This window comes from Pipistrellus kuhlii, unplaced genomic scaffold, assembly GCF_014108245.1.
Source record: "Pipistrellus kuhlii isolate mPipKuh1 unplaced genomic scaffold, mPipKuh1.p scaffold_m20_p_11, whole genome shotgun sequence".
Lineage (NCBI taxonomy): Eukaryota > Metazoa > Chordata > Mammalia > Chiroptera > Vespertilionidae > Pipistrellus > Pipistrellus kuhlii.
The window spans coordinates 12,284,013-12,295,510 of record NW_023425416.1 but is presented as its reverse complement, the minus strand read 5'-3'; the positions used below and the strand labels follow the sequence as shown (position 1 = coordinate 12,295,510).

At 40.9% G+C, this 11,498-nt stretch overlaps 1 protein-coding gene across 10 annotated transcripts in view; it reads left to right on the top strand.

The window, feature by feature from the left end:
* The first annotated feature begins 1,040 nt into the window (after positions 1-1,040).
* The window catches only part of APPL1 (adaptor protein, phosphotyrosine interacting with PH domain and leucine zipper 1), a 31,338-nt gene continuing 20,880 nt past the window's right edge, over positions 1,041-11,498 (top strand). For 5 of the 10 annotated variants that reach the window (XM_036430772.2, XM_036430773.2, XM_036430778.2 and 2 more), the window contains exons 1-4: positions 1,042-1,243; positions 7,217-7,315; positions 8,519-8,578; positions 9,071-9,142. In XM_036430772.2, coding sequence (XP_036286665.1) covers positions 1,190-1,243; positions 7,217-7,315; positions 8,519-8,578; positions 9,071-9,142 — 285 coding nt within the window. In that variant the 5' untranslated portion in view covers positions 1,042-1,189. Of the gene's footprint in view, positions 1,244-2,417; positions 2,574-7,216; positions 7,316-8,518; positions 8,579-9,070; positions 9,143-11,498 lie in introns of those variants that run through there. The other 5 variants (XM_036430777.2, XM_036430779.2, XM_036430774.2 and 2 more) reach the window with 4 other exon arrangements.

The following is an 11,498-nucleotide window of genomic DNA, read 5'->3' as shown; positions in this document are numbered from 1 at the left end:
AGGGGCAGATGAGGAGGCGGTGAGGGGGATGAGGAGGCGGTGAGGAGGATGAGGAGGGTGTGAGGGGGATGAGGAAGTGGTGGTGAGGGGGATGAGGAGGCTGTGAGGGGGATGAGGAGGCGGTGAGGAGGATGAGGAGGTGGTGGTGAGGGGGATGAGGAGGTGGTGGTGAGGGGGTTGAGGAGGTGGCGGTGAGGAGGATGAGGAGGCAGTGAGGTGGGTGAAGAGGGTGTGAAGGTGCAACTGTGATTTCTATTATAAGTGAAGGAGGGTGTGAAGTGGCCGAGGAGGCGCTGAGGGGGACGAGGAGGTGGGTGTTCTAGTCCAGATCAAGTCCTAGGAGCAACACTTCACTCCTTTCTACTTAAAAACAGGCCCAAGAAGCTCCTTCCAAAAATTTCACCAAAGGGAAGTGTGATCAGTTGCCAACATAAATGACTAGGGTATTCTGACTTTTTAAAAGGTGTTTTCTTTGTGACTTTAAAGAATATGGAAGTCTAAATTGTGGCCTGTCAGTCCTTCAAGACCAGGTAAGAATTGATGATTTGGCGACAAAGGCACATGTTTTAAGCCGAATAAACTGGTATCCAAATGTCCAGAAAAATAATGTAGGACGAATTAGCCGGGAAAGCCCGGCTAATGACACGACTTCGGATGCCACAGACCTCCGGTAGCCAGCAGGGAGGTGTGGAGCGGGGAGACCGGCCGCCTCGGGGCGGGGCGGGAAGGTTCGGGGTGAGGAACGAAGGGAAGGCCACAGCAGCAGGGCCTCCGGCGTGGTCCCTGACGAAAAACATTGAGGGACAACTAGAGCCGCCCCAAACTCCCCGCTGCGGTCCTCACTCGAGCCTCTGGTTCCCGGGACGCGCGCGGCGATGGGAGACGGCGCCCTACGAGACACACCCGAGCGCGAGCACGCACGGCAGTGTCCGCGGAAAGCCCCTCCCCCCCGGCCAGCCCGCCGCGCTGACAGGCATCGCCGTGAGCCAATGAGCGCGCCGGGGGGCGGGGCGTGGATCCAGAAGGGGCGGGATTTCCCGCCTGGCTCCGGGCGAGGGCGGCGCGGGAGGGACGGCTGCAAAGACTGCGGGAGAGAGAGGGTGGGTCGGGGTCAGCTGCTGCGGGTGGGTCGGCGTGGGAACCGTGGGCGGCCGCCGCGTCACCTGCCCGTTGCCCTCCCTCCGCCACGATGCCGGGGATCGACAAGCTGCCGATCGAGGAGACCCTGGAGGACAGCCCGCAGGTGAGGAGGCGCGGGCGGCGGCTGGAGGCGAGGGTAGGAGCCGCGTGGGCCGATCCCGGAGCCTGACGTCGCTGGCGGCCGCAGGGGCCCGCCCCGGCCCAGGTGGGCGCCGCCGCCCCGCGCCCCCGCCCTCGGCGAGCCGCGCCCAGAGAGAGCCACCCAGGCCGCGCCGCCCGCCCGCCCGCAGCCCGCGCGGGCCTGCGCCGCTAGGCCGGGAGCCGCGCGCGGGGTCCGGCCCCTCTGCGGCCCGGCGGCCGCGTACGTTCGCAGGGCTTCGTTCTGTGCGTTTTTATCGCCGCGATGGGCGGTGGTGAATCCCGATCCTGGGATTTCCTCCCCGAAAACCTCTCCTCCCGAGGAAATCCTGGAGAAAGAACCCGGTGGACTCTTTCGATGATGTCTGAGCAAGCTGGGGAGAGAGAGAGATGAATAGATTTTCCCCGGGAGATGCTGAAAGGCCGTGCATTTGCGCGTGCAGAGCACCCCGACCTGGTCCACGAGCCTCCCCGCCCTGGGCGCCCGGTGTCGTGGCCGCGGCCGTGGCCGCTGTCACTCGAGCGTGTGACGGACGGCGCCTCCGAGGCTCCGCGACCCCCGCGCGGCTCCCTGCTGACCTGGCCCTGGAAAACTCATCAAAATAAAAGCCCGGGGTTGTGTGTGTGTGCGCGTTTGGGAATGCGGCTACTGCGAATGCTTTAGCTGAAGACAATCTAGGAAAAACAACCATTGGTTATGTTTTTAGGACTGAAGGATGAAATCAGCTATGTTAAAAACACGCTGGTTGGTGGGGGCTGTCACTTGCATAGAGAAATGTCATCCTTAAGCCTTACACAGTGATTTAAGCTATGTAAGACCACGTTGATGGTTGGTTACCACGTAGAATGAAGACAATGTTCTTGAGATGTTGGTTTGAACTACACCGTTCCATGTATTTCTTCATGTGTCTTGGCAGCTTAATATGCCCCTTTCCTGGGCGGCACGTCTGCCGTGGGTTATTTTAAAATTAAAATATTTGTTCATTTATTTGAGAGAGAGAGGGGGGAGGAGAGAGAGAGAGAGAGAGAGAGAGAGAGAGAGAGAGAGAGAGAGAGAGAGAGAGAGAGAGAATATTGTGGATTTATTGTTCCACTTATTCATGCACTCATTGGTTGATTCTTGTGCCCTGACTGGGGATGGAACCCGAAACTTTGGGCGTGTCAGGAGGACACTCCACCAACTAAGCTACCCGGCTTGTGCCAACTTTAATTGCCAAGTTGAAATTGGGCTCTGATTGTGGAATTGATTTGATTTTTCATGCTGAAAGTTATCTTTATTGGCCAGTTGCCTGCTGGTAATGTACTCTTATCAGCCAATACTGATACAAAGAGAAACCCACATCTTGGCTTGACTGCTAGAATAGCCAGTTCAAATTATTTTCTTAGTGTAAAGTTATAAACTATATCTGTTTCATACACTTTGCAAAACTTATGTGAGGTGTATTGGTTAGGTGCACTTTGTCCTTTTGCTTTTTTATTATCCGTCCCCTTCTTTTGCCTGGCCTGGCTTTTCAGCCTATAAAGACACACACAGCTCAAAATAGGCTGTACAGTGCCCTGGCTACGACTTGTGAAGAGGATATAATCTCTTGACTTATTCCTTGAACTTTTCACACAATTAGTTTACAACTTTAGCATTAGTGTTTTTGTTTGTTTGTTTGTTTTTACAAGAATGTGCCACATTAGGGTCAGTTTTACAGTAATTTTTGATGAAATAGCCACACTGATATTTCAATTTCTGGAAGTAATAATTTTGAACTAAATAACATTTATTTGGGAAAATTAGTTGGGGACAACTGGGATTTGGAAAGGGAGGAAACTTGTGATTCTTAGGGAGTACCTGAGAGTGGAAAGTCCTGGATCTGGGATTAGGATTTAAAGGTTTTAACCTTCACTGCCACTTGGTCCCTTCTGGTTTAGGGCAAGTTACTCAACTTCTCTGAATCACAGCTGTTTATAGATAGCTATTTTATTTTTGTACCTGGTAATAAAAATAATGTTTACTTCAGAAAAATTGGAAGTACAGGGGAAAAAAAAAGCAGTTACGTGCCATGTACCCAGCCAAAAACCCTGTTAATAGTTTACTTCCTTCTTTCTAATTTTTTTCTCTCTTATACATTTTAATGTAATTGAGATTATGTTGTGTATACAATTTTTATTTGGTTTTAATTTAACATAATTTAAGCATCTTCACATGTTATTACATTCTGAATAAAGGAAATTAAGGCTGCATGTTTCCTTAGCTGACTTAATAGTTAATTGTCTTACTGGACTTTTAGACTTTCCCCCCCAAATTTTGCTTTTATATATTGGGCTGAGATTCATACTTGGGCATACATTTTTGCTCTCATTTGGGTTACTTATTTAGGATGGAATCCAAATAGTGAAGTAACAAAGATTATGGAAACTTAAAGCTTCTGATATGATAAGTTATTAGACCATTTGATCCTAATCATTTTTAAAATTTAAAAAAAATTGAGGCTTTTTTCTTTTGCATAATGTGAAATACTCCTAGATTATAGCACAGTGGTCAGCAAACTCATTAGTCAACAGAGCCAAATATCAACAGTACTACGATTGAAATTTCTTTGGAGAGCCAAATTTTTTAAACTTAAACTTCTTCTAACGCCTCTTCTTCAAAATAGACTCGCCTAGGCCATGGTATTTTGTGGAAGAGCCACACTCAAGGGGCCAAAGAGCCAAATGTGGCTCTCAAGCTGCATTTTGCCGACCACTGTTATAGCACATACTTGTTTTCACATCTGTTACCATGATGCGTCTTATAGCTGCTGATGTTTTACTTCTAATTGCCTCAAATGTACACACCTGTCTGTTTCTCCTAGAGGCATGACCGACCAACTGCAACCTCTAAATATTCAACCAACAAATCTGTTTAACGAGTTGAAACATTACCATTCATGTTTGTTGTTTGAATATATTCCTTTGATACCTGATGAGATGAAGCAAGTGCCACCATTAAAACCTGCTATATGGGCCCTGGCCGGTGTGGCTGAGTTGGAGTGCCTTCCCTTGTACCAAAAGGTGGTGGGCTCAGTTCTGGTCTGGGGACATAGCCAAGTTGAGGTTTCCATCCCAGGTTGAGGGAGGCAATTGATCATGATGTTTTTCTCTCTTCTTCTCCCTTTCTCACTAAATTCAATAAAAAGAAAAAACTTGCTGAATGGTATCTGATGAAATGGTTTGTAAGGAAATATGTATTGGGGACAAAAGTGGAGCGCATTTAAGAAATATTTGTACAGAATAATAGTGGATGAGAAAACATGGATATTGATAACTCTGTCAAAAAGTGACTCACAAGAGTTGAACTCTGTGAAGAAATTTTAGGGTTACTAGTATATTAAATTTATGCTGCTGGGTTTGTATTCCTTTTTTATGTTTATATGGGAATTATATGTAAAATTTTATCTAAAGGTGTGTTTCCATAAAATTTAAATTAAAAATTTTAAGACATTAAAAAACCTTAAATTATAACTTAATTGCCAACGTTGTTTTGTTTGTTTTAGTAGTATATAAAAATGGTGTAGATCAGCCGAGACCGGTTTGGCTCAGTGGATAGAGCATCGGCTTGGGGACTGAAGGGTCCCGGGTTCGATTCCGGTCAAGGGCATGTACCTTGGTTGCGGGCATATCCCCACTAGGGGGTGTGCAAGAGGCAGCTGATCGATGACTCTCTCTCTCTCTCATCGATGTTTCTAACTATCTCTCTCCCTTCTCTCTGTGCAAAATCAATAAAAAATATATTTAAAAAAAATGGTGTAGATCACAGTGGATACCATCAGAGACTCAGTGAAATGGTATTGATTGTATTTTTATAAGTTGCTAATTTTAAACAATCATACAGTGTTAAACTTGATATTTTAGTTTTAATTAGGGTACCTATTTCAACCTTGTTTGGGCTAAGATGATCTTTTTCTTTTTAAAAAATCCTCACCTAACAGCATTTTCCCCCTGTTATTATTGATTTTAGAGAGAGAAATCAATTCGAGAGAGAAACATCAATGGGTTGCCTCCCATATGCACCTCAGCCTGGGATCTAACCGCAACCTCGGTATGTGCTCTAACTGGGAATCGAACCCGAAACCTTTTGGTGTATGGGACTGTGCTCCAACCAGCTGAGCCACCTCAGGGCAAGAGGACCTTTTTAAAAAATGCTTTTATTTTTTAGATTTAGAGTTGATTTTTTTTTTTTAAGAGCAAGATGATTTTTTTTAAGTGAGAAAGTTCACTATGATTGAGATTTAATTAAAAAAAAAATTTTAAGCCCTGACTAATTTGGCTCAGTGGATAGTTTCCGCCTACAGACTGAAAGGTCCCAGGTTCGAATCCAGTCAAGGGCATGTACCTTGGTTGTGGGCACATCCCCAGTAGGAGGTGTGCAGGAGGCAGGCAGCTGATCCATGTTTCTCTTTTATCTATGTTTCTAACTCTATCCCTCTCTCTTCCTCTCTGTAAAAATCAATAAAATTAAAAAATATTTTTATTGACTTCAGAAAGGAAGGGAGAGGGAGAGAGATTAAAAACATCAATGATGAGAGATAATCATTAATTGGCCACCTCCTGCATGCCCCCCCCCCCCCCCCACTGGGTATCGAGCCCACAACCAGGCATGTCCCTTTAACCAGAATCACATCTATCTGCAGTTCTATCCACTGAGCTAAACCGGTTAGGGCTCTTTTTACATCTTAAAATAGCACTTTGAGAGAGAGGAGTTGAGGTAAAGAATAAAAAAAATTCTGTCAGATCTACATCTCTGGGGCATGGGAAGTAGAGGACTGAGCATGTGGGCTTTATATATTGGCGTAATGATTTTGTGTTTTTTTCCCAAAAACTGTATTCACTTAGCTTTCTCTTCTGAAAATAGGAAGCTAAGATTAAGTTGAGTTTTAAAAACCAGCTAGCCGAAACCGGTTTGGCTCAGTGGTAGAGTGTCTGCCTATGGACTGAAAGGTCCCCGGTTCGATTCCAGTCAAGGGCATGTACCTTGGTTGCGGGCACATCCCCAGTAGGGGGTGTGCAAGAGGCGGCTGATCAATGATTCTCTCTCATCGATGTTTCTAACTCTCCCCCTCTCTTCCTATCTGTAAAAAATCAATAAAATATATTAAAAACCATCTAATTTTATCTTCTTTCTGGACTCATAAGGTTGAAACATTATTTGTAGTGTAAAATACAAGGTCATCATTTAGATTTTAAGCTGCAGTTACGGCAATAGTTTTTGGTATTTTAATTCTTTTATGCCTTTGAGATATAAAAAGCTTAGCATACTTTGCTTTGATATGCTGAGTTTCCTTGCCTCTGAAATCCTTTTTATTAACAGTCTTAAATTTACTTACTATTTTTCCCCTTAAAATGAAAAATTTTATGTACTCAGGGGAAAAAAAAGCCTAACAATATAGAAATGTATAAAGAAGAAGAAAAAAAATAACCCTAAATTTTGCTTATAAATTGATGTTTTATAGGCAATGCTGGAGAGGGGCACTATGATATTATTTTTGGATTATGATGGGGAGGGGTTTGGCACTAACCTAGAAGATACCACAGAGAAAAAGAAATAATCACACTAAGTTGTCTTGAAATAAGACAGTTAAAGTATTTACACATGGAATATTATTAAATTAACCTTGAGTGTTTCTATGATTTGTTAAGTTTAATTGCAGACTTTTTACTTCATAAAAATATACCTTTGTTGTTCCTTCTAAAAGTTTGTGGGATGTATTTGGGAAAACCCTTTATTTTAATGAAGTGAAACTGAGAAAAAAGAATCCTGACGTCTTAGCATTACTATCAAAAGAGAAAAAATAGATTAATACTCAAGATAATTAGAACTCTGATGTTCTAGGATTTTTCCTTCCTTAAAAAAATTTCCTTCTGACTAATGTAATGGTTAACATAAACTTATTGCTTTTATTTTATATAGACAAGGTCTTTACTGGGCGTATTTGAAGAAGATGCTACAGCTATTTCCAACTATATGAACCAGTTGTATCAAGCTATGCATCGGATTTATGATGCACAGGTAACAAAGCTAAGGCTGACTCCATACTTTTGCAAAATGAATCCTGAAGCACAGAGGGTGTCTGTCTTGTTTACTGGTGCCTAGAGCTGACCTGGGCTCATAGTAATAAATACTTGTTAAATGGATGAATGAACATTATTTTGTATTACAGAGCTCACATTTCAATTACTAATGCATAGTTTGTAGTACTGTGAAAGTTATGAAGATTGAAGCTTCTGTCCCTCCTCCCCAAACCCAGTAAGGGCTTATTGAAACTTAATAATATTATAGTGACATTTACCTAAGATTTGACTGAAAACCCCATATTGTCACCCAAATTTTCCCTAGTCATGCTATTAATCTTATGGAATACTTCCCTTTTTAAACAAAGGATTTGAAAGTATTTTGCCTCTGTTTTGTTAATAGAAGGTAATAAAACTTAGATGTAGCTCTGGGGCATAGGAGATGAATTTAAGAAAATAGAAAAGACTAGATTCTTTGGTTAAATAGAAATAAGATTTGAGGCTTTGTTTATGAAATTTAATTATAAACCTTAACAACAACCTGGGTTGTATAATAAACTTTCTTTGGGGTTAATTAAGTACTCATTTTTCCCCTTTCTAATTTTATCTTCTTTCTGGAGTCATATTTTCATTATGTACTTAAAAGTTGTGACAGTTTTTATTTTATTTTCTTCTAGTTGGTCTCTCAAATCAGAAGACAGATTGATATATAAAGGAAATGTTATTTTTGTCATATTCATCACTGGAAAAAAAACCTTTAAACTAAAAAAGTATTTCTGTTGCTGTATTTTATGATTAGGTTGACCACATTTTGGTTTTACGTTATTAAATGCTTATCATGGACTAATATCAGTATCTAGAGAAAGGGATGATCAGTTTTCAGTGTAGAATCTCTCAAGATTTTGCTAAGATATATACAGTTTACTCCTAACTTTAAAGCTTTAACAATATTTAACTTAATGCCTAGTTTTTATTAGTTAAAAACAAGCAGGCACCAGGAACAGTGCTGGTGTATAGTTTATGGTTTGAGTTTCCTTTTAGTACTTTAATGGTAGTTCTCTTTCCAGTGATTTAGTGAGGGGTTTAGAGAACATGTACGATATTTTATGTTAAGTGATAAATAAAAATGGTGTAGGTATCTTCAACTAAAATTTTTTGTTATCAATAATGTCACATTAATTTGAATTAATCTTTTTTATAGAATGAATTAAGTGCAGCAACACACCTGACTTCAAAACTTTTAAAAGAATATGAAAAACAGGTACTGTATATAAAAGTTTTAAGCACAATTTAAAATATGCAGTGATACCGTATCTATATAGTTAAGTAGAATTTCTCATCAATAATCAAACTTTTTAGAATTCACAGAAGTTAATTTTTATATGCCATTGAAATGCCTTTATAGCACTTATATCTAATTTTAATGACAATGTTAGTTACAGAAATTATCTGATTGACTTCTCTTTTTACTGAAGCTTGCTTAGTTACATAAGTGGTTATTGGAGGAATTGGAGCTAAACACCAAATCTTTGAACTCCCCAAGTATGGTGCATTACTATATACCATGTTAATTGGTTGTTTAGCAGCATTATAATTAATGTTTACTGTAACTATACTGACTTATTAAAATGATACATTTAGAGCTTATTCAAAGTTTAGAAGTTTTCTGAAGTTATTTAAGAATCTAAATTATAATGTCATTCACAAAAAACATACAGCATTGGTCCTTTACTGCATCGCTCTCACTTTTTAGCGTTTTCCATTGGGTGGTGATGATGAAGTGATGAGTTCTACTTTGCAACAGTTTTCAAAAGTTATAGATGAGGTAAGTGTTTATTTTATTTTGCTTGAATAAGTGGTTTTCTAATTAAGTTATTCAAGTTGTTTAGCTTTTATTTGGAACTGTCATTATGATTATATGAGTAAGTCTCTATTTAAAAAAGATTACTATTTAAAAAGGACCTTATTTCTTGGAGGCTGTCTTGTAAAAGCAGTACTTTCTTTGCTTGATTAAAACAATTGTTTTTAAGGAATAAACATAGATATGTTCTCCCAGTCCATGTAACTAACATTCAGTGTTTCATTCATTGTCTTATCTGATGAACACAGGGAGAGAACAGGCGCTTTACGGTTTTTCTTTTTTTTGCCATTAGGCAACATTTTATCTTTCGCTCTAAATAGCCAATATCAACCCTTAATTTCTCAAAGTAGTCTCAGAACAAATAACTAAAAAAAGATGGGCAGTGAGGAGGAGGAAAGATGGTGAGAGATGTTTGGAGAGCCCATAACTGCTCTCTACTAGTGCAGTGACAACTCTTCTTTTCACATGCACCGTTAGTCCTGTCTTTTCTAGTCTCTTAACTGGAAAATAATTTTTTGAAATACTTTAATCCATTATAGCAAAATATTGCCCTAGATAGGGGTGTCGAACTCAATCAGAGAAGGGGCCAAAATCTAAAATCCAGCCTAAATCGCGGGCCGAATGGTTTACTGAACAGTCATAAACCGTCATTGTGATGGAAACGCAGCGGAGTGCAGTGATGACAGCGCGGTGCGGGCCACATTGCAAGGCCTGGCGGGACGGATTTGGCCCGCGGGCCTTGTGTTTGACACATGTGCGGGCCTAGCAGATCAATATAAAGAAATGTTTATAGGAAATGGAATTTTTTTTATTGTGGTAAAATATACATAAATAAAATTTACTACTGGTGACTTTTAGTACATTCACAGTGTTGTGCAACCATTAGCACTGATATTCTAGAACACTTTTATCATTATCCCAAAGGAGACCCTGTGCCCATTAAGCAGTCACTTCCTGCTCCTCACTCCCTTAGCTCCTGGCAATCATAAGTCTGCTTTCTGTTTGTTTGGATTTACCTATTTTAAACATTTCATGTAAATGGACTCAATATAATTTGTGTTGTCGTTCACTTAGCAAAATGTTTTTAAGGTTCATCCATGTTGTAGCATGTATCAGATTGCATTCCCTTTTTTTTTTTTTTTAATTAGTTTCAGAGAGGAAGAGAGAGAGATAGAAACATCAGTGATGAGAGAGAATCATTGATTGGATGCCTCCTGCATGGGGAGATCAAGCCCACTACCTGGGCACATGCCCTTAGCCAGATCGAATCTGGGATCCTTTAGTCCACAGGTGGACACTTTATCCACTGAGCCAAACTGGCTTGGGTCACATTTCTTTTTTTGCTATATAAAATGTTGTATGAATATTTTTAACATTTTATTTATCCATTTATCAGCTGGTGGACATTTGGGTTGTTTTCCACCTTTTGGCTAATGCAATAGTATTGCTGTGAGTATTCATGAACAAGTGTTTTTTTTTTGTTTTTGTTTTTTTAAAAATATATTTTATTGATATTTTACAGAGAGGAAGAGAGAGGGACAGAGAGTTAGAAACATCGATGAGAGAGAATCATCGATCAGCTGCCTCTTGCACACCCCTCACTGGGGATGTGCCCGCAACCAAGGTACATGCCCTTGACCGGAATCGAATCCGGGACCTTTCAGTCCGCAGACCGACAGCTCTATCCACTGAGCCAAACCTGTTTCAGCAATTTTTTGTTTTGTTTTTTTTTGAACACCAGTTTTCACTTCTTTTGGGCATATACCTGGTGTGGGATTGCTGGGTCATATGGTAGTTTTGTGTTTAACTTTTTGAAAAACCACAACTTTCCACAATATTACATTCCCATCAGTAATGTAGGAGGGTTCTAGTTTTTCCACATTGTCACCAACACCTGTTGAAGTGGTGTGAAGTAGTCTCATCATAGTTTTGACGTGCATTTTCCTGATGGCTGATGATATTGAGCATCTTTTCACGTGCCAATTGGCCATTTGTAAATCTGTCTGTTCAGATCTTCCCCCTTTTCTTAATCGGGTTGTTTTTTTTATTACTTAGTTTAAGGGCTTTTTTATTCAAGTTCCTTATTAGATACAACATTGGCAAATATTTTCTCCCATTCTGTGGATTGTCTTTTTTAAAAATATATTTTTATTGGTTTCAGAGAGGAAGGGAGAGGGAGAGAGAAACATCATGATGAGAGAGAATCATGGATGGGCTGCCTACTGCACACCCCACCCTGGGGATCAAGCCCGCAAACCGGGCTTGTGCCCTGACTGGGAATGGAACCGTGACCTCAGCCACGGAGCCACGCTTGCTGGCA